Source organism: Pteronotus mesoamericanus, unplaced genomic scaffold (genome assembly GCF_021234165.1).
Source record: "Pteronotus mesoamericanus isolate MK-2021 breed Mesoamerican mustached bat unplaced genomic scaffold, CSHL_Meso_final contig_50, whole genome shotgun sequence".
In the NCBI taxonomy this organism is placed as follows: Eukaryota; Metazoa; Chordata; class Mammalia; order Chiroptera; family Mormoopidae; genus Pteronotus; species Pteronotus mesoamericanus.
In genome coordinates, this window is record NW_026555186.1 from 24,856,390 (window position 1) to 24,881,786 (window position 25,397).

Sequence of the window (25,397 nt, forward strand, 5' to 3'; positions counted from 1 at the left end):
ATCCTATTCAAATACACTGTGAAAAACAAATATCTGACAGTTGGGACAGTGTTTTCACTCATTGGATATTTGAGGATATTGACAGTTTATTGAGAGACGATAGTGGTCCTTATCTTTTGGAGATTAGGAAATACTGGTGAGACGTTACATCTAGGATTTTCTTCAAAATCATTCAGGATGGGAGCTATATAGGAAACAACTTTGGCTATATAGGGTGAAGTGCATTGGGTACATTTCATTGCACTAGTCTTTTGCTTTTCTATGTGTTTGATAATTTCCATGAAAGTTAACAACAATGACAACAAACCACACCAAAGGGCTGCAGAACATGTTAGTGAAATGTCCTTCTCTCTAATTTGCTCTAATGCAGCCTGTCTCTTCCCTCCTTTTGCAGTGCTGTGGACTATATCACAGTGACTGGGTGGACTTGCTTGGGAATTAGCCAGACAAAGGAGGATTGTTCTATGACTTCAGGGACTGTAGGAGCTGTTGAAAATAGGAAATAATGGATCTGTATCATCAAGACTGTAAATTCATCTAATTTTGAACACCTGGAAAGCTGCTTAGCATTGTGTCACATAAAGTGAATGACATTACCAGATATGTTGATCACATTATGAAGAACCAAATGTGTTAGCAGGATAAATTCTGAATTTTCAAAAATAATTAGCTAAGTATTGTTTTAAAGTAATGTGATCCAACAAAACTTAAAAACAAGGATGAAAAGTTAGTCCCTCTGCTCTTTTCCCACTTTGCAGTGTTTATGTGTTCTTGTATATTACTGTAGGAAATGTCCAAACATAGGCAAACATAGCATTTCATTTCTTTTTACACATAAAATAGGATCCACTTTTTCCTCCTGGCATTGTTTTTAAGTGTCATTTGTCAGTTATTAAGTATTTCTGCATTGGTTAGCACCTCCTCAGAGTAGTTAGAGATAGGACAGAACAAATAAGATATTCTAACTCTGAAAAATTAAGGAACATATTGCTTAAGTCTTTAAAATAGAAAAACAAACAGAGATCAATTAAGTTCAGTAGATGTTTAAGGAAGAAAGATGTTAAAATGAGTAGGAGTGGCCAGAATGGTGTTGGCTTTCAGATGGAACATGGATTAGGCTTTAAAAGGGGGTACGATTTGGACAGATGGACCAGAGCGAGGTGGTGATAGTGAAGAGTTTGAGCAAAGTACAGGCAGGAATTAATCTTCTCATACAATGGAATGGCCCATCATGGGAACGCTGTGGATGAGGTTGTCCAGTGTGGAGGCCATGTGAGCTTGGCACATGATATTCTTCTTAACTCATATTTTGGTAAGAAAGATAATTGCTCTCTAATATTACTCTCTTTCTTTGTTTCTGTTTTAGGAAAACTATGAACAGATGAAAGCACTAGTAAATCAACTCCATGAACGAGCACAGAAAATAAGACTCGGTAAACACTCCTTTATTCTTCAGTTGTTAACCTAAAAGTAAAAGGCCAAAGTAAGAGGCACCAAGCATTTATTTTAGATACAAAAGATTAGCTATTCTGGAAGCACTGATTCAGGTCAAGACCCAACTATTGTTCCAGTTAGGAGGTGAAGACAAGGGTATTTGTAAGAAAGTTAAGGGGAAAAATGACATGAATAGAAGATGAAGGCATTTTTATGGGTGTTCATAAGCTAAGGAAGGAATGTCTGTAGGTGAGCTAACACCGTGATGGTGAGTCTAAAGAACGTCTTTAATTTTCAGTCCAGCAGTCATGTCTGCTTTCCTGATAGCTTTGCAAATAGTTGTTCGGAACACAGTGCTGCTTTAAGCCCAGCCCAAAAGTAATCTTGCCCAGTCTTATCATTCCAAAGGTTCGAGGAATAAGATATGCAAGGCAGTTTGTCTGAAATGGCAGCTCTGGCTCCATTTTGAAGTGGCTCCATTTATATTATTTTTCACACTTTTGATTAAGATGTCCCTTTATAGTCACTGGCTTTTGGAAAAACTTGGAGCCTTAAGCTTTTGACTCTTCAAGACTGTGAATGCAGACATTTTATTTTCTCCTATTACTTCATTAGTCTTTCTGCTCATATAGCTCTCCACTGTTTGGGGAAAAGTAGAAATTCAAATTCATCAATTGTTCCAACTATTGCCTCATAAAGATTTTTATTTCAGCTACAGCATCCCACTGTGAAAGCAGAGGCTGATAGCTGTGTTGTGATCGCCCCCTGGTGACAGTGACAGAGAGATGCTCTAAGCTGTAAAATGCTTCCTAATTTTAGGAATCTTGAAATGGAAACACGACCTGTGTCTTAGAAGTGATGCAATATGGTAAATGAGAGAGAGGGAAACAGATTTTTCTGGCCCTGAATCTGTGAGGATGGAAATAATTAGCACAGCCTATTTATTTAAGAATAATCCTTGGAAAACTAATGTGCTGTTTCATGGTATTTGTGGTCCATATATCCAATGCCGGTTTAAGTGCCAGAGGAGCTTAATTCTGTGATCTGAGAATCTGTGTTGGGATATCCCTCTTTTTGTTTTTTTGTAATAAAACCAGAATTTATTAGCTGTTCCAGGTTGCAGAATCAAGAAAGAATGATGTCTTAAGTGCTAAAACATTTTTATCATCTCTTGCCATCCCATCCTCCCCTGCCGTCCCTTCCCCTGAGAACCCCTAGGTGGGCCCTTAGGTCACCTGACTCCCAAAAACCCTCACCAAGCCCTGACCTTTCTTGCCATACTTTAGGTTCATTTTTCTTGTACTGTTTATTTTTAAACAACTTTACAAAGGAACAATTTTCATACAATGAACCACATAATTTAAAGAGTATGGTTTGAGTTTTGACATGTATACACTCATGAAGCCATCAGCACACTCAGCATAATGAACGTGTTCCTCCTGGAAGTTTCTTCTGCCCCTTGGGATCCCCTCCCTCTCCCCCGTCACCCCTACCCCCACCTCCTACTCCCTTCCCTACCTCTACACCCACCTCAGTAGGGAATTCTGAGTTCCCTGTGGTTGAGAGAAGAGAGAAAAGCGATTGACTTAAGTACACTATTTTGTAACTAAATCTTTTGCTCTCAGAATTATTTTCACTTTAAAAGATAATTACTTTTCTTTGTAATATTATGTGTGCTATTACTATCTTTGTGACCGTAAGGCAGATTTAATCTTAAAAATATGCCATCCATCTCTTCAGAAAAAGTAAAAATCTCTTTAGATACAGGAAAGAGTTCTGATTTGAAAAATAAGGCTATATGTGGAAGCTTGTTTGAAATAGATATGAACTTATTTTCTCACCTACAGAAACAAAGAAATGGCTTTCTTAAATAACTGAACATTTCATTACCCAAAAATCATATTAAGAGAAAATTCTTGGGCAACAGTGAAAATGCATCCTGAAGTACAATGTGATCCTTCTGACCCGTTGCCTTGGTTTGCTGAGTGTGCCATTGATATGAGGCTCCGGGGCCCAGTGGCCCTGGGGCCAGGTGAGGTTTGGCGTGCCTCTCACCGCAAGCAGCCTCAGCAGACTCTTCAATAATTTTGCTTTTCTTTGTCTAGAATAACATCAGGAAACACCAAAGACAATCTCTGAGTCAAGATATTAACAGAAGGGGACTTTGTCGTTGCTATATAAGGAAGGCATGTGATTCTCCTATTTGGAGGTAGCCTAAAAAGCCTTGGGTCACTAATGACACCATTAGATGAGTTTTGCTGTGCTATCATGAAAGTCATTTCTAAAATAGTGTTTTTTACCTGGTACAGGTGAAGGTAGGAATATTTCAAATTTCATGTGGCATGGTGCTAGATATGTGTAGTAGGTATTTAATAAATATGGGGGGGATGAGGCAGTATTTGCAGTGCATGAGTTGCAGAGAAAATACTGTCATTTCTAATTTAAGTAAGTAATTAAGAAAATGAATTAAGAAAATGTATAATATGCTGTGAAATCAGGAATAGATTGATTTTAGTCTAATTTCTATTTTTATTTTTTAAATGAAAAAAATTTGAGTTGCAGTTGATGTTCAGTATTATCTATATTAGATTCAGGTGTATAACATAGTGGTTACACATTTATATAACTTACGAAGTGATTCCCATGAAATATCTAGTACCCATCTGACACCATACATAGTTATAGTTAATGCAATAGGGATAGACTGATTTTTTTTAAAGGCCTATTTACTTATTTACTTCAGAAAACTGGCAGTTTGTTGAGTGAATGATCTGAAAATTTGCCTTTTCTCATAGGATATGTGGACCTTTTAAAAGCTCTATATTAAAAAAAAAACAACAAGAACAAAACAAAACAAAACAAAAAAACTCTGACCAGGTAGTTCAGTTGGAACATTGTCCTGATATTGCCAAGGTTGCAGGTTCAGTCTCTGCTCAGGTCACATACAAGCATCCACCCATGAAAGTGTAAGTAAGTGGAACAACAAATTGATGGTTCTCTCTCTCTTTCAAATCAATAAAATAAAAAAAAAAATGACAAGCCCTAATTGTAGACTGTTACATGTTTTTCTGGCATTAAGTTAAATGGAGACCTTATAACGTGTCAATCTAATCTAATCCTGTTTTTATTACAGGAGGTAGCAAGAAAGCCAGAGAACTCCACATATCAAGAGGAAAACTGTTACCCAGAGAAAGAGTCGATGGTCTTCTAGACCCAGGGTTGGTATATACCTGAGTGCTAACTCATTGTTCTCTATTCCATGGGACTTTCTTAGCTTTATAAATAAATGATTTTAAATTCTGGTTCTTATCTTAAGATTCAACAACAAATGTTTATTGAGAGGCTACTATGTGTCAGGTACTTTTCTAGGTGCCAGTGATACATCAATGAGCAAAATAGACAAAGATCCTTGCCCATCTGGAGTTTATATCGCAGCAGGAGGAGATTGAAAATAAAGGATAAACATCATATATTTTATAGTATTTTAGAAGATGGTAACTGTCATGGGAGGAAGAAAAGGTAGACTAGAGAAAGGGAAAAGAAGATGAAGTTCAAGTTGCAGTTTTAAATAAGGTGGTTAGGGTAAGCGACGTTTGAGCAAGGATTTGAAGGAGTGGAGAGAGAGAACGGTGCAAATACCTGGAGAAAGAGTGCTGCAGGCCGCGGAAATGGCCGGCGCAAAGGCCCTGAGGCGGACATGTGCCGGGTGTGCTGATACACTCGCGGAGCCAGGGGGCCAGTACAGTTGGGGAAGAGACATGAAAGGGAGAGCAGGAGAGATGGGGTCAAATTCCATAAGATCTTCTAGGCCAGGAGAAGAATTTTGGCTCTTAATGCTGAAAGAAATAGGAAGCTTTTGTGGGGTGTTCCACATGTGACTACGACGATCTATTTGACTTGTTTTGAAAAGAGTGGTCCTGGCCGCTGTGCTGTGCGTAAACTGTGGGCACGGGCAGGGGCACTGAAACCAGGTAGAGGGCTGTTGCAGTGATTCAGGAGCGCCGTGAGCGGGGCTTGGCCCAGGGCACCAGCGGTGCAGCTGATGGGAATGTCAGTTACTGGGCGCGTTGCCAAGGCGGAGTTAACCCAACAGCATTTCCTGAAGGATTGGATGAGGGGGATGAGGTGGGGTGGAGAGGAGGAGATGACGTCTCCAGAAGTATCTTTTATGACATGCACACACATACCCAACTAGACACAAACAGTGCTAACACCTAGCATATATCTTTCTAGACCATTTTCATTAATGTGTGTGTTAGGCACAATTTTTTAAAAGAAAAGTGGAGTCATACTAAATTTGGGTTTTCTACCCTCCCCCCTTTTTTCCTCACTTACTGTATCTTGGACATTTAAGTAAGTAACGCCTAGAATAAAACAGTGGTGAAAAGCCTGGTCCCAGGTTGCTTATTAAAACCCAGCTCTGCCACTTACTAGTGACTTAGACAAGTGACTTGGACAAGTGACTTAGTCTCTTGTTTCAGTTTCCTCATCAGTCAATGGGGACTATAATAGGATCCACCTGAGCAGGTAGTTCTTAGGCGCAGATGAGTTAGGTTTCTGAAAGTCCTAGAAGAGAGCCTGGCCCATAGCAAGTGCTACATAAGTTTTAGGTGCTATGCTCTTTCTATATTAATAAACACATTTGTAAACATCTTTTAAAATAACTACCTAGTGTTCTATTGTATGGCTATACCACATAAATCCCAAAAGTAGTCATACCAGATTTTATTTTAAATATTCTTTTTGTACATACAATATACATAGTTGTAACATTGGCTTATTAAAGAAAAAAATCTTCTTCCAGATGTGTAATTGTTTAAATATGCTTTAAAAAAAAAACAAAACGAAAACAACATTCAAACAGCATCCTTCCTTTCTTCCTTCCAGGTCTCCATTTCTGGAATTATCCCAGTTTGCAGGCTACCAGTTATATGGTGATGAGGAGGTCCCTGCAGGTGGCATTATTACAGGCATTGGGAGAGTGTCTGGGTGAGTATCCTACTTACGCTCACATTGAGGCTCAGGAAGAGGGACAACTCACTGCTTGCATGTTGGCGTACAAATTTTATGGTGTTGATATTATTTAGGACTGAGGCTTCCTATGCAGACATGTTTTAGATTCATTTGTGGAGCTTTAGAGACAAAAATTGAAGGGAAAAAAATCCCTAGCAAAGATCCCAGGGGATCCAATCCAGACCTCCCCACCTAATCAGCATCTCCAGGTGTGGACAAGGCTGGTGTGGCTTTCCATGCTTCACAGGTGATCTCTTCACACCGGGGGTGAAAACCCCTGTCTTAGAGGAGTCGCACTTCAAGTGTGGTCCCCAGGGAGCGTAAGTAAGCATCCCCTAAGAACTGTGTTAGACATGTAGATTATCAGGTTTCCCAAGAAGTACTAAATCAAATTCTGGGCTGGGACCCTGCAATCTGTTCTCAAATGCTAATATTTGAGAACACCATGGATTTGGGGAATCTAGATTGCTAGATGTTAGCTGTATTTATATGTATTTATGTATGAGGTCACATTTTCTTCAAAGTTACCATGCTAGGCACTATGATAAATACTTCCCACTGATTAGTTGTCTTAATCTTTACCACAGTTCTGTGAGAATGGGTACTATTATTGTTATAACTATTCTGAGATAAGGAAATAGGGTTTAGAAAGTTAAATAACTTGCCCAAGATCAAGCCACTGGCACAGCTCTGCTTTGACCTCAGGTGGTTGGATCTGAGCAGGATACAAGCACATTTGATTCCGCTCCTGGTTATTTGTGTGTGTACCTCTCCCTGCTCTGTGCCTTCAGGGGAGGCAGAGCTGTAGCCACTCACCGTTATTGTTGAGCTGGCCGCAGGCATTCCTGGTCTCGATTCCACAAGCTGAGCAGCTACAGCAGAAGGAGAGCTCCTAGAGATAGGCCTGGGGCCCGAGCCCACTGCGGAGTCACAGCGTGGACTCTGTGTATAAAGGCCTGGTTCTTGTGCCCACCTTTGAAGATAGGTTTTGGGGTGAGTGCCACTTGAACCACGTGGATTACAAATGGAGAAGAACTAGTTTCTGAAAAAAAGCTTAGCTCTATTCTCAAAATAAGAGATGCTGGGTAGGCAAACCAGTAGATGTACAGTATAATATTTTTGTGAACTGATTTTATTTCTCATTAAGTAACATGTCTGTGACCTTTTAATAAACAGTAAAAGGGGCTATGTCTCCTGTCCAAGGTCACAGATCTAGCGAGTGGCAGAGCCGGAATTCAGCCCCGCTTTGTCTGACTTCACAGCCTACCTCTGCCCATTACCAGACATACTTAAGCTTTTCCTGTGCAGCATATCCAGGGTAGGCAAGTGTGAACATGCTCTAAAGCATAGGGTTGTGGCCCAGCCACCTGTCCTAAGCCTAAGTTCCCTTTGAAGTCTAGTTTGTTTAATGTTAATGTGGTTAAAAATTCTACTCTCAATAATGTTAATTGCAGTGGAAAATGGCTTTATATGTATGATCTGTCCACGTAAGAAACATCCAGACCTGTAAAGAATTTTTGAGCGTTTGAGCCACACTGATGACATATGCCAGGGAACAAGATCTCAAATGCTCCACAGAAGAACAGATTTGCAGCTTCTTTTAAGCATTTGAAATTAAGGAGGGAACTAAGGAAGATTACATGGAGGTGGGGGGAAAGCAAGGTGGGGATTGGACTGCAAGATAGTGAAGCAGATTATGGGTTCTCTTTAGGGTAGTTACCGCTTATTTCCAAGGTAGATGCTCAGAGACAATGGGTAGGGCTTGCTTAAGGCAAAGATAAACCTTTTACTAAAAAGTTATATACCTGGGTGGCAACTTCCCACCATGACCTGCCCACTTAGGAACTTATGGTCATATCACCCAGTGAGGTTACTTTCCATAAAACTCCCTTTTTTCATCCACAGACCTAGTGAGTAAAATTGATGCTCAAAGGACTGGCATGGCACCCTGTTAAGTTGTGGTGAGCACTGCTGGGCACTGCCCGAGGCTGTGTGCTCATTCCTGTTCTCTGCTTTCAACAGGGATTCAATTAGTGTCTTTTAGAATTCTAGAGAATATAAGGTGAGATAACAAAAAGATAAAAAATACAGAGAAGATTAAATTTTGAAAAGGACACACTGTTCTCTCAGGTTTCAAGTGGAACCTCGGGCCTTCAGGTTTCCTGGCAGTGCAGTGTTGAGCAGTTTCCTTAGCCTGCTGTCTGCATTCACCGCCCTGGCTCTTGTGTCACTTGGGGGCTGAGGTCCTCAACAAGCCGGTTTTGGTGAGACAGGGTACCACTCATGACTCAGTACAGTATACACTTTAAATATGCTGTTTTAAAGATTGCACCTGTTGTTTCCTTAAGCAAGATGAATGTTGTATTTTAAATTATTTTTTATTTTTATAGAAAAGCATATGGCAGTAATGTTGAAGAACTTTTGAAAACATGAAAACTAAATAATCTTGATGGGTCAGTTTTTATTTTTGCAGATTCCTTTCCTAAAAGGAAACTTGAAGGTTAATTATGAGGGATTTCCTCACCCATGAGACTTGGATTTTGGAGAGGGCATTATTATTATTACTACTAACTTTATAGGACGTTTTCATTCAAATAACCATTACGAAATGTGGCTTAGGTTGTTAGTTTTTCACTACTAATGTAGGACTGATGACTCTTGTTAAAAGTGATCATTTTCTACATCCAAGATGACTCTGTGCAGCAAAGCTATCATTTAGAATGGAAGGGCAGGTAAAGTGCTTTCCAAATAAGGTAAAGTTAAAGGAGTTCATCATCACCAAGCCCTTATTGTATGAAATGTTAAAGGGACTTATTTAAGAAAAAGAAGAGGATCAGAACTATGAACAGTAAAATGACAACAAACTCACAACTATTAAAACTGAACCTAAAAAACAAACTAAGCACAACTAGAACAGGAACAGAATCACAGAAATGGAGATCACATGGAGGGTTATCAGTGCGGGGCTGAGGGGCGCATGGGGGAAAAGGCACAGGGAATAAGAAGCATAATTGGCAGGTACAAAATAGGCAGGGGGAAGTTAAGAATAGTATAGGAAATGGAGAAGCCAAAGAATTTATATGTACGACCCATGGACATAAACTGGGTGGGGGGTGGGGACTGCTGGTGGTGGGGGCACGTTCAGGGCGGAGGGGAATAAAGAGGAGGAAAAAATGGGACAACTGTAATAGCATAATCTACTTTAAAAAAAGTGATCATTTTCTATCATATAAATGAATATGTGAACTGTGATTAAAGCTTGCTTTTATATCTTAAGATTGCCTTAATACTGCTCATTGGTCCTGTGTGCTAGAAGTTGAAGGTGGCATTGGACTGTCTTGGAATGTGATGTAATTGGCCTTTGACTGTGAAGAAATCTCTCATATTCTCTTTCCAATGAAATTTCTGCCTTTCAGAGTAGAATGTATGATTGTTGCCAATGATGCCACTGTCAAAGGAGGTACCTACTACCCAGTGACTGTGAAAAAACATTTACGGGCACAAGAAATTGCGCTGCAAAACAGGCTCCCCTGCATCTACTTGGGCAAGTTACAAGAATTATAAAAGAAACTCTTTTTTGCATATTGTAAAATATGACTGTTTAGGAGGACATATATGTGTTATATGAGTATATTGGTTTCTTCTATAATTACAAAAGAAATGCATGTTCTTGGCTGGAAGTCTGGGAGAAAAAATGAATAAGAACTACCCATGATAGCATCACTGAGGAGTAACCCTTGACAGTATTTTGGTTTATGCCAGTTTTTTCTTTACAGATGTGTGCTTTTTTTTCTTCCATATATATTTTTTTTTCTGTTAACCGTAGTGGATTCAAACTAAAAAAAAAAAAAGCTAGTATTTTGGAATCTCTTGAGTATCAGGTTATCAGGTACTATGTTAAATGCTTGAGTATGTGTATAATCTTTTAAAGAGATATATGTTTTTTAACTTATTGATTTGGGAGAGAGAAATAAACATTGATTTTTGTTATTCTACTCATTTATGCATTCATCGGTTGATCCTTGTATGTGCTCTGACTGGGGATCAAGCCTGTAACCTTGGTGTATTGGGACGATACTGTAACCAACCGAGCTACCTGGTCAGGGCCAAGTGTGTATATAATTTGAGCAGATAAAATTTAAAGAAATTTAACATAGTTTTAATTTTTTAAAATGTATTTTTCAATTATAGTTTACATACATTCAATATTATATATTACTTTCAGGTGTACAACATAGTGATTAAACATTTATATACTTTTTGAAGTGATCACCTGATTAAATCTAATAAGAAAATTTAATTTTCAGTGAAAGTAAGTTTATGTTTAAAATTAAAATACGTTTAAATCTAAGGATATTTTAAAAAGAACATAAAAGCAAGGCAGTATACAATTATTACTTTCTGGATATTGGTTTAGTTTTGTAAAACTCTATATGCTATATTGTTAATTTATGTAGATATTTGAACAGGTACTGATGGAGAGATTTTTTTTCTGCAAAGGTCAGTATGCCTGGTTGACTACTTTGTATACATAGAACATAGCAAATGAGGTCCTATTGCTTTCAGGTGCTATGCCAAACAGTGTAGGGGGTGCAGTGAAGAGTATTATGTTCTCCTTGTCTTCAGCCCACATATGATTAGAGACAAGATGTAATACATCAAATAACAATACAAGACTTATGGTTTTAGGCAAGAATAATAGGTATAGGACTAACTGACTCTTTGTAGTATTACTATGTCTTCTCACAGTATGTAATGAGCTAAGTGCAGCAGACACGTTATTTCATGTTATCTCAATAAGAACTCTTATGGGATAGCTACTGGTGTCATCTTCATTTCACAGGTGAGGGAACCAAGGCATAGAATGGTTAGGAAACACGCCTGTGATCACAAAGCTATGAAGTAACCAAGCTCTGTTTGGAACTCAGCTGACGTTCTTATCTACCACTAAATAATCTGCAGTAAAAACATTATCAGAAGGCAATATATGATATATTGTCACATAAATTCTGTAGATGGTTTCTGTGTTGGTTAAAAAGAGGGAAAGATACTTTTTGAAACTGAACTGGTTAAACATTTACAATATTTCTAAGGCTTGAGCTGGTCCTCAAAGGAGAGAAAACACTACACATTTCAAGTGCAGTTGGGCACAAGGGTAGGAGAGCCTAATGGATTTGAGGAAAACGGTGACTCCTTTTGGCTTCATTGGGGGTCTGGAGAAAGGCTATAGAATAGTTTAGAAAGACAGCACAAATTATTGTGATTAAGAAGTGATGCTGTCGTTAATGCAAGTCTTCCTTTGTGTAGCACATTTTGTTCAGAGAGATGGACTTATTTCTTCCCTTTCCCTTGTCTTCAGTTGACTCAGGAGGAGCAAACTTACCTCGACAAGCAGATGAGTTTCCAGATCGAGAGCACTTCGGCCGCATATTCTATTATCAGGCAAGGATGTCTTCTAAAAACATCGCACAGGTAACTTCTCATTAATGAGATGTATTGCTTTTTGCTCTGAATGACTTTGCTAGATAGGTACTCTGAGATGACTTAGAACTAGTGAATTCAGAGTTTAGTCTTTTTCCACAAAAAGTATCTTAGGGTTACCTCTAGTCAGATTCTTTTGTTAATTATGGGAATACACTTTTACTGTAATGAAGGTAATTTACCAAAGATAAAGAGTTTTTAAAAAGAATGGGTACCAAGTAATTGTTGTTTTGGAACCATATTCTGGAGAAACTCCAGTATATGTATGAGGGGACATGTGCAAGAAAGTTTGTTGTAGCATTGTTTGCACAGCAAAGTTAAAGAGCAGCCTAAATGACCATTAATGGAAGATCAATAGTACAGTTTTTAGCTGTTAAAGTGAATAAACTAGAATTGCATGGATGAACATAAATATGTCTCAGAAAATATTTTGAGTGAAAAACATAAATAAAATTTTAAGCTTTCTAAATTAAAAAAAAGTGGAATATATAACCCATGCTACATATGTAAAGCTTAAATATATCAAATAATACTGCCTATTATTTATGTCTAAACATGTACATTTGAATGATACACTTCGCTTTAAAACAATGGCTGCCTTTGAGGTGGGAGGGAGGGTAAAGGGGCAGGAGGTGGTGTATAGAGGCTTCACTTATATCTGAAATATTTTATTCCTTTAAATCTGAAAATAAATTGGGCCAAATGTCAAGATTTAAGACTTGGTATTAAGTAGATAGATGTTTATATTATTATTCTCTAATCTCGTTTGCATGTTTGAAATACTTCATAATACTGATGTTACTCCTTTATGTTTTATTGGATTTCTTAAGTTTGTAGATTTTTACTAATATTCTAATTAAATAGTCTTCACTTGCAATTGTATCTCTTTTATTTTCTGTCAGTAGAGCATGTTATTATTCATTATATATGTTTACTGTCATATAGTAACCCTGCATATCTCTATGCTTTATTTATCTAAGTAGAAAATTCAGCTTTGCTCAATTTTGTGCAGATGGGCTCCTCCATTATCTGGTATGAAGTTCTTAATGTGATCTTGCACGGAGAGAGAGGATGAGAGCAAGAGCGCTCTTTGTAGGCCTTCACGGGGCTGCCTTCTTTGTGTGTCCCTGTTTTCTTTTCTGTTTTAGAAAGACACACTTGTCATGGATTTAGAGCCTGTCTGGGTAATCCAGAACTATTTTATCTAAAGATCCTTAATTACATCTGCAAAGACTTTCTCCAAATAAAGTCACATTCCCAGGTTCTAGGGTTTTGGGTATAGACATACCTTTTTGGGGGGCACTGTTCAGCCCACTGTAGACTTCTGTCACCTGGCAATCTCATTTTTTGCTCTTCCTATTGATGTACCTTTTGCGGAATCTATAAAACATCAACCAAATATTTACGAAGGATCTATTGTAAGGCAGGTACTGCGCTGGTGAATGAAACCAGGTGGGTCTCTGTTCCTGTGGAACCTAAAGCGTGAGGTGCTTTAAAAAACAGGTATTTTTAAAATTCAGTGTCATATGTTTTGAATAAGCAATACCTGTGTATGATTAAAAAAAAACAAATCTAAAGTGCCTCAAGGGCATGTGACTGAATGCCTTCCTTTTGTCTATTTTATTTTTGTATACTAAAAATTTTAACAGCAGTATTTCTTTAACTGGGCCACTTCTCTTAATTTAATTTTTTCTCTTTCATTCCAAAAGGAATTTTATGGTTGAGGTTTGCCTTTTGATATTTTTATGAACTTTTTGGGATTAAAAAAATGTATTTATTATATTATATATTAGTCTCCAGAGTGCCCGTCCTGATCTTTCCCCCTATAAATGAACCTAAACCCGATATCTGTGCTGAGGCTTCTCCTACATGCTTTGCTGAGCCAGGCTGTGTGTGAGCACTGCTGTTTCTATTAAAAACACTTACTCTGTCTCCTTTTATCCCAGAAAGAATTGTCCCTCCTCTTCTCCAAGGCTAAACTTGGCATTTAGAATCTTAACACAAACCCTTCCTCTGTACTTTATCCATTTCTCTCTTTCACTTTAATATTTTCTCATCCCCTTATTTTGCTCATAGCCAGTAGTCATGTTGACTTTTTTTAAGAGGAAAAAGGAAAAGTACCAAAAATAATGCCAAAAGCAAAGGCCCTTTTCTAGCTTCTGCTGTTCCTTGAAGCTTCTCTCCTCCCCAGAATTACCAAACTTCTTTTTTTTTTAAGTTTATATTGAATTTATTGGGGTGACAGTCAATATTTTAAAAAATACTTTATTGAATTTTTACAAATTTCTTAAGGATTGGCCTGTGATCTTTCCTGACGTCTTGCGCTCCTTAAAGCCTTCTGCCCCTGGAGAGCCCCGCTCCCCCGGAGCCCGAGTCTCACTTCGCCCAGCCTCTTCGTGTCATCGTTGTTTCCTTTCTTGAAATTCTCTAGGCTTCCTGCCACTCTCTCCCTTCAGTCCTCCCACCCCACCCAAGAACTTGTCCTTAATGGTTTAATAAACTCTCATGACCTAACTGTCATCTCCATGATCTCTTTCTAGTCCTGATATCCCTTCACTCCTCTACTTCTACTTAGGGCTTCTGTTTTTGTGGATTTCCTCCTGGAACCACAGGTTTAAACTAGACATTGGGCACTTTAGCTTCCCCTGCGAGTTTTTCTTCATCCGTGTTTCTGTTTGCTATTGATGGTGTTTGCTTCTTGTTCTTTTCCCTAGGATTGAGACTTTGATGTCATTCGTGACTCTTCTCTGCTTTTTCCTCTACTTAATTCTTTTGGGTCAAAAATATATAGTGTCTTTCTTGTATTCTCAGGAGCTCCTCTGATACCGGGCAGATAATGAACACACAATAAACCTTTGACAAATGAAGTCCTGTCGGTTTTTACCTTTGGATTGTTCCTCACTCCATTCCCATCACCACCACCCCAGCAGTTTGGGCCTTCACTGCCAGCTCTGCTGTGGCACTAGCTTCGCCCGGCTGGTGTCCATGACTGTCTAGTCCCTCCTTTTCTATTGTGCACATTACTGCAAGGTTATTCTTTATCTAGTTCCCTGGTTCCAAACCATAGTTTCTACAAAGCAAACTTCAGACTTCTTAGCTGGTATTTAAGACCCCGAGTGATCTGATTCTAACCTAATTTTCTAGCCTTACCGCTCATGCCCTGTAAACCACCGGCAGCCTGCACCACGTGCTGTGTTCCCGGGCACCAGAGTCTTTAATGACTGTCTGCTCAGGTCCTCTCTCCTCCACTCCTTGGGGTCAATGTCTCCAACTCATTTCCCAAGGCATTTCTCAGACGCCACCTTTTTCTGAAAAGCTCCCCAGAATTTCTTTCTAGAAGGAATCTTTTCCTTCTCCCATCTCCCGTAATTCTTGAGCTATACCTTATTAATGGCATTAAAACAGTTTGTTCATGGGTCCTTTATACATGTTCCTTGACTTGACCCTTTCCCTTCTATTCCCCATTACCGCCCCTCCTCCACTGTGTAAATGTACCATCATTTAGATATATCCTAATTTCTCTCACAACACTTTCACTTACTTGAGTCTTGAGACATTATCAGATTAATGTTTATATTTTCACAAATTTCTGTAAGAAGCTGCTTACTTAGTATTATTAGAAGAGCAAAAGTTATATCCTTATAACTAAATAATTATAAGGAAAAGCAGTTATATCCTTATAACTATTAAAGTGATACCTAACATATGGAGTAATTATGCTTCTCCTATATTTTAATATGCTTTATTATGTAAGACATTCACTTGAATGACTAATAAAAGCAATTTTGTACATTATTAAATAAAACAATTTTTTTAAGGATTTTATTTATCTATTTTTACTTAGAGGGGAAGGGAGAAAGAGAGGGGGAGAAACATCAAAGTGCAGTTGCCTCTTGCGTGCCCCCTACTGGGACCCAGCCTGCAACCCACTGTGCCCTGACTGGGACTCGAACCAGGGACCCTTTGGTTTGCAGGCCAGCACTCAATCCACTGAGCCACATCAGCCAGGGCTATAGAGAACAATTATTATAAATCCAGTTTTGTCATGTGTGCCTTTTGATAGCTAGCACTTGCTTCCTTACCTGTTCAGGTCCTGTTTTCCTCCCCAAGATTGGTTTTTATTTTAATGTTATTAACCTTGTCCATTGTAAATCCACATATCTATTTCTAAGATGTATGTCTTTCCCTGTTATTTTCTGTATTTTTGTAGTGATAAAAATGTGGACAGATTCTTACAGACCTTCCAGGTTTAAAACTTTTTTTTTTGCTTTCAAAGAGAAAAGACAATTGAATGAGATTCTTTGTATTCTCTTTGCTCATTATTTTGAAATTTATTTTCTTTGCTTCAGACTTTGGTAATTGTTTTCAGAAGCTTGGTTAGGACAAACACTGTGTATCATTATTTTAAAAATGCATTTCAATCTGTTGATTAAGCCAGGTAGGACCTAGGGGAGACAGAATCATTCTGTTTAAATGTTTGAGGCTCTCAGATAAAGTTTGAGGAAGAAACAGGACATTCTGGGTAAATTAGACTTTTTGTTTTCTGTGGCTGTTTAAGCCTATCCAGTTAGCGCAGATAAGCATGAGTATTCTAAAACCAGCAGTGTGGTCAGTCACTGTAGATTGTAATGTGCTTAAATTCTGGACAGCTACAGAATTGATGTGTATTTTATGGTTTTTATTTTTTAATACTGGCTCTTCAGGTACAGGGATTAAAAAATGTGATGTAGGCAGTATTTGCTTTCCACATATTACTTTGAAGTGAAAAAGAAGAAGAGAGATTTAGCAATATATTATTTTAAAACTATATTATTATATTGTTAGTGGCTTTTCCATCAAACAACGGAAACTCTTTCCCTCTCCACGTCATATTACATTTAGCACCCCTGTGCCTTTGAACTAAACAGTCTGCAGTTTTTCAGTGGGAGGGAGAAGGTCTAGAGATCGCACAGCTTTTCATCCTTTCCACAGGGCAGGCTGCTCACCTGCAATTTGTAATTTGTTCTGGGTACAGTGAGATCCATTCTCTGTTCAGGCAAGACCTGGAGAGTAATGAAATTTTGTCTAAAGTTCTTACAGACTATTATTGTCTCTGTTATGTAGCATCTATTTTCCTGTTCCTCAAAAAGTTTGCCGTGCCTTCTGCAACGGTGATGACAAGTATCATTGCTGTCATCCTTAGCCTTCTTGCTGCTTTCTTTCTTACTCTTTTTTTTTAAAATCCTCACCCAAGGATACATTTATTAAATTGAGTGAATAAGTGAGAGAGAGAGAGAGAAAGAGACATCAATGTGAGAGAGAAACATTGATGAGTTGCCTCCCATATATACCCTGACAGGGGATTGAACCCACAGCCTAGGAATGTGCCTTGACCAGGGATAGAACCCATGACCCCTTGGTGCATGGGCAATGCTCTAAACACCTGAGCCACACTGGCCAGGGTTCTGTTTTACTCTTTTTTTAAAAAAAAATCTATTTATTTATTTTTATATTTTTATTGTTCAAGTACAGTTGTCTCCATTTTTCCGCCACCACTTCCTCCTGGCCCACCCACCCCCACCTCCCACCCCCACCTCCCACCCTCAATCCTTCCCCACTTTGGTTTTGTCCATGGGTCCTTTATACATGTTTCTTGACTTGACCCTTCCCCTTCTGTTCCCCATTACCGCCCCTCCTCCCCTTCGGTTACTGTTGGTTCTTTTTTTTTTCAATGTTGCTGGTTATATTTTTCTTGCTTATTTTGTTGATTAGTTTCTGCTTGTAGGTGAGATCACTTGGTATTCATCTTTCACTGCCTGGCTATTTCACTTAGCATAACGCTCTTCAGTTCCATACGTGCTGTCGCGAAGGGTAGGAGTTCCATTTTCCTTTCTGCTGCGTAGTATTCCACTGTGTAAATGTACCATCATTTTTTTTTAAATGAATTTCACTTTTCTTTTAAAGATTTTATTTATTTATTTTTAGAGAAAGGGGAAGAGAGGGAGAAAGAGAAGGAAACATCAATGTGTGCTTGCCTCTCGCGCGCCCCTTACAGGGGACCTGGCCTGCAACCCAGGCATGTGCCCTGATTAGAAATCGAACTGGCAACCCTTTGCTTTTCAGTCTGATGCTCAATCCACTGAGCCACACCAGCCAGGGCTGTATCATCATTTTTTGATCCACTCATTTCTTGATGGGCACTTAGGTTGCTTCCAACACTTGGCTATTGTAAATTATGCTGCTGTGAACATTGGGGCACATAGGTTCTTTTGAATTGGCGTTTCAGGATTCTTAGGGTGTAATCCCAGCAGTGGGATTGCTGGATCAAAAGGCAGTTCTTATTTTTTAGCTTTTTGAGGAAATTCTAAACTGTTTTCCACAGTAGCTGGGTCAGTCTGCATTCCCACCAACAATGTACTAGGGTTCCCTTTTCTCCACAGCCTTACCAGCACTTGTCGTTGGTTGATCTGTTTATGATGGCCATTCTGACTGGTGCGAAGTGGTATCTCATTGTGGTTTTAATTTGCATTTCTCTGATGGCTAGTGATGCTGGACATCCTTTCATATGTCTCTGGGTCTCAAAGGAAGACTTGGGGAAGCGTCTGTTCAAGTCCTTTGCCCATTTTTTAATTGAATTGTTTGTCTTCCTGGAGTAGAGTTGTGTGAGATGTTTATATATTTTGGAGATCATTGCTTGTTCAAGGTATCATTGGCAAATATATTTACCCATACAGTTGGTTCCCTTTTCATTTTGCTGATGTTTTCTTTAGCTGTGCAGAAGCTTCGTATATTGATGAAGTCCCATTTGTTTATTCTTTCCTTTATGGTCCTTGCTTTAGGGGACATATCGGTGAAAATATTGCTGCGTGGAATATCTAAGAGTTTCCCGCCTACGTTCTTCTTTAGGACTTCTATTGTGTGACAACTTATATTTAAGTCTTTTCTCCATCTTGAGTTTATTTTTGTATATGGGGTAAGTTGGTCGTCGAATTTCATGCTTTTTTACTCTTGACTCGGGTCTTGGAATCACCTGTGCTTCCTCGCCCTGCAAGACCAACTTCTTGGTTTGTCCATGTCATAGAGCAGACCCATCTCATAGGTGACTGCATGGACTGTAGCCACTCAGTACTGTTCTGGGTGTCATGAGGTCCTGAGGGTCATGGGATGTCTCCCTTGGCACAGTGCCTGTGCTGAGCCGCCCATGCAACTCCGAGTATGATCAGAACAGTTTATAGTCAAGTCTCTTATGCCCTTTTAATATCCTTGTAGTAGAGAAAGCAGAATTTTCTTTCTGGGGTTCCAGATCCTTAGTCCACAGTGGCCCAGCGTAAGGTCTTCGTTGTACCACAGGCCAGTGCTCTGGGACTTGCAAACCCTTCAGTGCTGTTTTGGCCCTGGGGTCCTTGCGCTTTTTGAGGAGGAGCAGACACACGGCGGAGCTCTTGCTGGTGCACACTCGCTCTATTTTGCGAGTGAATGTCTCAGAATTCACAATGAGGAGACAGTGTAACAGTGGTGACTTTGGGTGACTTGCCAAAAAGCAGTAAGACAAAACTGAGGAAAATGATTTTGTCAATTATATGTCAATTAAAAAAAACATTAAAAACAACAAAGGAAATGAAACTGAATGCCATCACGCCATCTCAGGTTGGGGGAGAAAGATCTACCAATTCAGCAGAAAAGTCTCACAAGTGAAGAGCTGACAAATTATTGGCACATCTACAACAGGGAATTTTACCATATTCCTAGTGCACTTCAGATGCATGTTCTCCACAGTGCCCCCGAAACCAAGGAAACTAACCACCCACTTCTCTGACACCAGCCAATAATGGCCTCCCAATAATCCCTGACTTTGGCGTTCACGTCCTGTGCAATCTCGTCCCCTTGAGGATGTGCTTCTATCAAATGACAAATGTCACTTCTGTTATCAAGTTATGAAACACTGTGTCTTCATCTTGCTGGCACTCTCTCTCCTGCCCACTTGCTTGCTCACTCCGGTGCGGCCAGCCGACACGTGGTGAGATGCCTTATGGAGAAGCCCATGCGGGGAAGAGCACTAGGAAGGCCTCCGGCCAACAGCTCAGAAGGAACTGAATGAGTCCTGCAAGGAACTGAATCCTGCCAACAACCACGTGAATGAGACAGGAAAAGATTCCTTCCCAGTCAAGCCTCCCGATGACTGCAGCCATGAGAGAGACCAGAGCTAGAGGACCCAGCTAAGATGTGCTCAGACTCCTGGCCAAGGGAAGCTGTGACACAACAGATGTTGTCTTAAACTGCTATGTTTAGGGGGTGATCTGTCCTGCAGCAATAGGTAACTAATACAGAGAGCAAAACCATCTTACCTTAACAGACGGCAACTGAAGCACACAACTGAAGACTTGGGACAGTTTTAAACCAAGAGAAAGACATGGGCAAGCCCTGAAGCTAGTCACAAAAGACCACTTACGGTATGACTCTATTTGTATAAAATGTCCAGGCAAATCCATAGAAACACAAAGTGGATTCACGGTTGCCAGGGGTTGGGGAGACGGGATGGAAATGGAGAATAACTGCTAATGAAAATGGCATTTCTTTTTGGCGGGATAAAAATGTTTAACAGTGTGAATACCCTAAAAAACCACTGAACACAATAAATTGGTCAACTGTATGGTATGTGAATTATAACTTAATAAAGTTGCTATAAAAACACTTTTTAAAGTAAGAGCTAGAGTTACTAAGTATACAGGAGTCAAAATTCTCAAATTTTTCATCAGTAAGAAAGGCTACTCCTATTCCAGTCACACGTATCTAACAAAACAAAATTTAAGCAACTTCTGCTAAGAGAAACAAAAATTAAATGAAAAAATTATTGGGAGGCCATTATTGGCTGGTGTCAGAGAAGTGGGTGGTTGGTTTCCTTGGTTTCGGGGGCACTGTGGAGAACGTGCATCTGAAGTGCACTAGGAATATGGTAAAATTCCCTGTTGTAGATGTGCCAATAATTTGTCAGCTCTTCACTTGTGAGACTTTTCTGCTGAATTGGTAGATCTTTCTCCCCCAACCTGAGATGGCGTGATGGCATTCAGTTTCATTTCCTTTGTTGTTTTTAATGTTTTTTTTAATTGACATAAAATTGACAAAATCATTTTCCTCAGTTTTGTCTTACTGCTTTTTGGCAAACTAAGCCCCCTGTCCTCGTCTCCTCCATCCCAACCTGCATGCCCACCCCCGGGCTCTGAATACTCACTGGCAGTGCTGGTCTCTCCTCTGCTTTAAGTTCCTGTTGTTTCCATGGGGCCCTGCTGTGCCTGTTTAGTTCTATAAGTCTTACTTTTGAGGTGTCCTCTTCTAGGTACTTATATCATTATAATTCTTCCCTCTACTTCCTTGACTTTTCTGTAGCCCTGAAATAGTTTAGGCAGAATCTGGTGTTCTGGGACAGAGAACAGGCTGACAGGATGGAGTCGTGTCCTTTGCTCCCGATGGAACCTTAAAGAAAGAGCCCATAAAATACTTCAGACATGTAGAAAGTACAGAGAATAATAGAGCAAAACACTCACCTCCCCTCCAGCTGGATTTATGAATTGTTAACATTTCATTATTATTGCCTTAGGTTTTTAAAGAACTTACTTATCGATAATTTATTTAGCCATTCAAAATATTGTATTGATGGGCATGTTGGTTATTTTCATATTTTCACTATTATGAACACTGCTTCACAGGTGTGAGTTTTTCTAGCCATAGATATTTTGAAAACTAACTTCTGGGTGATTGATAAGTAAAAACAAGAAGGGATAAACATTGCTGTAATACATTGACAGAAATATTGCAGCCATTTTTAATAACATACATGAAATAGGGAAAAATGCTTTTTGTTAACAGCCATTTAGATGGAAAAATGTTGACTTGTGTGGCTTTTTTTTTTTTCAAAACAGATATTTGTTTGTCTGTAAGGAAAACCGATAATATCAGAATTAGTAGCAACAACTGCTTTCATATGATAATTTAAGAAAATATCTATTATGTACTTTTCCTGCTTTTTAATGACATTATTTATTCCTGTGTAGAGGTAACTGCCAAACCCATATTTATTTTTCTTTGTGTTATACCAGTCTCTAAGAAAGAATATTTTAAAGCTTTTATTATGGTAAATTTTAAACACATACAAAAGCAGACTAAATAGTGCCATGAGCGGTCCTGTGTGTATCACCCAGCTTCAAAACAGCTGACTTCCTTTCGAGCAAGATTTTCAACTGTGATGCTAACATTAGTTTTATATTTAGAATGTATCAAATTCAGGGTAACATGCAGTATTAACACTCACTTGGAGAATTTTTTCAGTATTCCTGTGAGGTAAGTGGCAGTTGTTTAGAGAACTTACTATTATTAGATTTAAAAGTTATCCTTTCATACAGTCTTGCTAATGTATGAGTGGGTTGCGAGTGTCTTCTCCATTAGTTGTTTAGGCTACCGGTCTTTCTGACCGTTCTTCCCTCTGACAAGGAGATTGTCCATAAACTTTGTAGAAGTGTGACACAAGCTCTTCAAAATGCTTTGATAAAAGAAGTTAGGAAACTATTTCAAATATTTAGAGGACTCCATTTTTATCTATTTGTGTATTAACTTTTTAAATCCTTACCTGAGAATGTGTTTATTGATTTTTAGAGACGTGGTGGTGGTAGGAGGGGGAGACATTGATGTAAGAAAATCAATCAGTTGCCTCTGTACATGCCCTGACAGGGACTGAACCCGCAACCTAGTAATGTGCCCTGACAGGGATTGAACCTGCAACCCTTTATTGTGTTGGGATGATGCTCTAACCAACTGAGCCACCTGGCCAGGGCTTGAGGACTCCACTTTTAAAATGAAGTAAAGGGACCAGCTAGTAGTGTCCACTGGTACTGCAACGTTTATGGGCCTATAGTTCCAAAGATTGTATAATTCACTGGGCTAAACCTGATGAGTTTCTCATATGCTTGGATTCCAGATAGCGGTGGTCATGGGCTCCTGTACGGCAGGAGGTGCTTACGTGCCTGCAATGGCTGATGAAAACATCGTTGTACGCAGGCAGGGTACCATTTTCTTGGCAGGACCCCCCTTGGTAAGAGCATAGTTTCTATTGGTTGATTGAAGTAAAATATATATAATATAACATTTATCATTTTTACCATTTTTAAGAAAATAGTTCTTGGCATTAAATATATTCACTTTGTTGTGCAACCATCACTACTGTTCATCTCTGGAACTTTTTCATCTTTTCCCTTCCAGGTATCTCTTCTTCCAGTGGTCCACTAGTCCAGCTCCCAGTGCATACATGACCCCCAAGGGTGGGCTGCCTCATGGCAGGATGTGTCTGGTATTTGGATGGGGAGCGGGAGAAAGGCTACCCCTGAGCTCATACCCCCACCGAATCATCTCCTGGAAAACATAATTCGGCACTGATGGTGATGGTGCCACCGTGCTCCCCCTGAGTCCCCATGGGGTGCACGCCTGACCCCTGACCCCATGCCATGCCAAGCCCTCACTCGGGAAGATACAGCAGTCATTGGGAAGTGGGCAGGGAGGGGAAGGTAGGGCATGCCCAGGGCCCAGGCATCCATTAGCGGGGAAGCAGGGAGTCATGAACCCATCCCACTGAGGTGGTGGGTGGCGGACTGGCCGAGAACTGCGGCTGGAAACCCCAACATGCACACTCCATTGTCCTCTCAGACTTTACTTACAAAACACAAATTCAAAGATGAGCTAGAATTGCAACAGAGTGACCATCGAGTGTTACGTTCAAGCACAGGGCCCTTCTGAGAGCGGGACCCTGTGCAGCGTCACGGGTCACCTCCCTGTGGCGCAGCGCCGAGGACTGGGTTAACTCACCCTGGCTCTCCCTTCGGCCCCTCTTTGGTCCACGCCACTCCCCTGACTGTCAGCAATGCAGCCACCACTGTGCCATGCGGACGGCACAGCTGGGCCCTGGACTTGGCAGGGATGGAGGGTGGGCGAAGACACAGGTCGTGACCGCACCTTACAACAAAATGTCCCGTTGTAGGTGAGATCCAAGAATGTTAAATAGGTAACAAGAAAAATGTCATATTATAAAATCAAAATCTATATACAGTGGGGTATTATTCAGCTATAAAAAGGGATGAAATTCTGACACATGCCACAACATGGATGAACCTTGAAAACATCATGCCAGACACAAAAGGGCAAATATTGTATAGTTTCGCTTCTGTGAAATAGAATAGTCAAATCCACAGAGACAGAAAATAGTTTAGTAGTTGCCAGGGACCAGGAGGGTGGAAGGGGGAGTGACTGCTGATGAGTAGTGATGAGTGTCCTGGAGTTGGGTGGCGGTAATGGTTGCACCAGTTTGTAAATGCACTAAAAAACACTGAGCTGTATCCTTTGGTGAACTTCATGGTCTGTGAATTATATCTCAAAAAGTAAATTTACTACTTCAAAAGCCTGTCAAAGAACCGTCTTTGGTTTTGTAATATTAACAAATTTATTAAAAATAGTGTATTAAGAAGAGCTTATGCTTTGCTGTGAAATAAGTGTATTTTCCAAATGATTGTGTTAATTTTTAATAACTTTATTGAGGATCGGATCAGCCTGAGTAGCTGCCATTTCAAATGTGATAACATGTTTAAGGCATATTCAAAAAGCCTGTAGTATTTATTATTCTTTAACATTTCTCTAGCTTTATGTGACAGCAGTCATTGGTTAATGAGAGGAAAATTCACTCAGAATTTACTTTGGTATAATAAAAGGTACATGCTTTCATGAGTAATTCTTGTTTATTTTTCATTAGAGAATGAATAAAATTAATAAATATATGACTAAAATTTGAAAACATCTTTTTGGGAATATAGACAACATCATAATACTAGAATAATGCTAAGTATTTTCGATAGAAGATTTTATTTAAAGGTCAGCAGTTACCAGTGGATTCAGATTTAGCTTGTACCTTGAAAACAGGGTTGGCAGCTGGAGAAGCCTGCAGTTCTGTCCCAGAACGGAACCTTGTTCGGGAGTCCGCTATCAAAAGACTGGATTATGGGTAGAAAAAGAAGCAACAGCATACTCATCTGCTGGAGAAGTCTAAATTTCAACACCTGTTTCACTGACAATTGAGAAAAGACTTTGTAGGTTTCACACATAATGTGGGGTTGAGTTGCTGTAGTTTTCAATAGCTTAAAATGGTTGAAAAATGCATAGCAGTAAGACAAGTTTTTGAAGGAACTTTTTGTTTTCCTGTCTTTTGTTTATCTTCTGAATGTGTGACTTAGTAGAACGAGTTATTTTAATTTTTCCTTTGACTTTTACCATCTCTGCACCTACTACAGTATCAAACGATGTGGGTGCTCAGTAAATATTAACCGATGACAAATCCTTATTTTTTTAGGTCAGATCTCTAAAAGTAAATAGAGTATGTTGGTTGTTTATTCATTTTTACAACTTTAAATGTATAGACACCTCTAACAATTAGTTATTATCTGGACCAAATGCTATTT

General features: G+C 39.4%; 1 protein-coding gene across 1 annotated transcript in view; it reads left to right on the forward strand.

Moving 5' to 3' along the window:
- The window catches only part of MCCC2 (methylcrotonyl-CoA carboxylase subunit 2), a 53,394-nt gene that overhangs the window by 2,130 nt on the left and 25,867 nt on the right, over positions 1 to 25,397 (forward strand). Inside the window, exons 2-7 of the mRNA XM_054578479.1 lie at positions 1,367 to 1,433; positions 4,568 to 4,652; positions 6,322 to 6,423; positions 9,864 to 9,991; positions 11,807 to 11,919; positions 22,877 to 22,990. Coding sequence (XP_054434454.1) covers positions 1,367 to 1,433; positions 4,568 to 4,652; positions 6,322 to 6,423; positions 9,864 to 9,991; positions 11,807 to 11,919; positions 22,877 to 22,990 — 609 coding nt within the window. The remainder of the gene's footprint in view (positions 1 to 1,366; positions 1,434 to 4,567; positions 4,653 to 6,321; positions 6,424 to 9,863; positions 9,992 to 11,806; positions 11,920 to 22,876; positions 22,991 to 25,397) is intronic.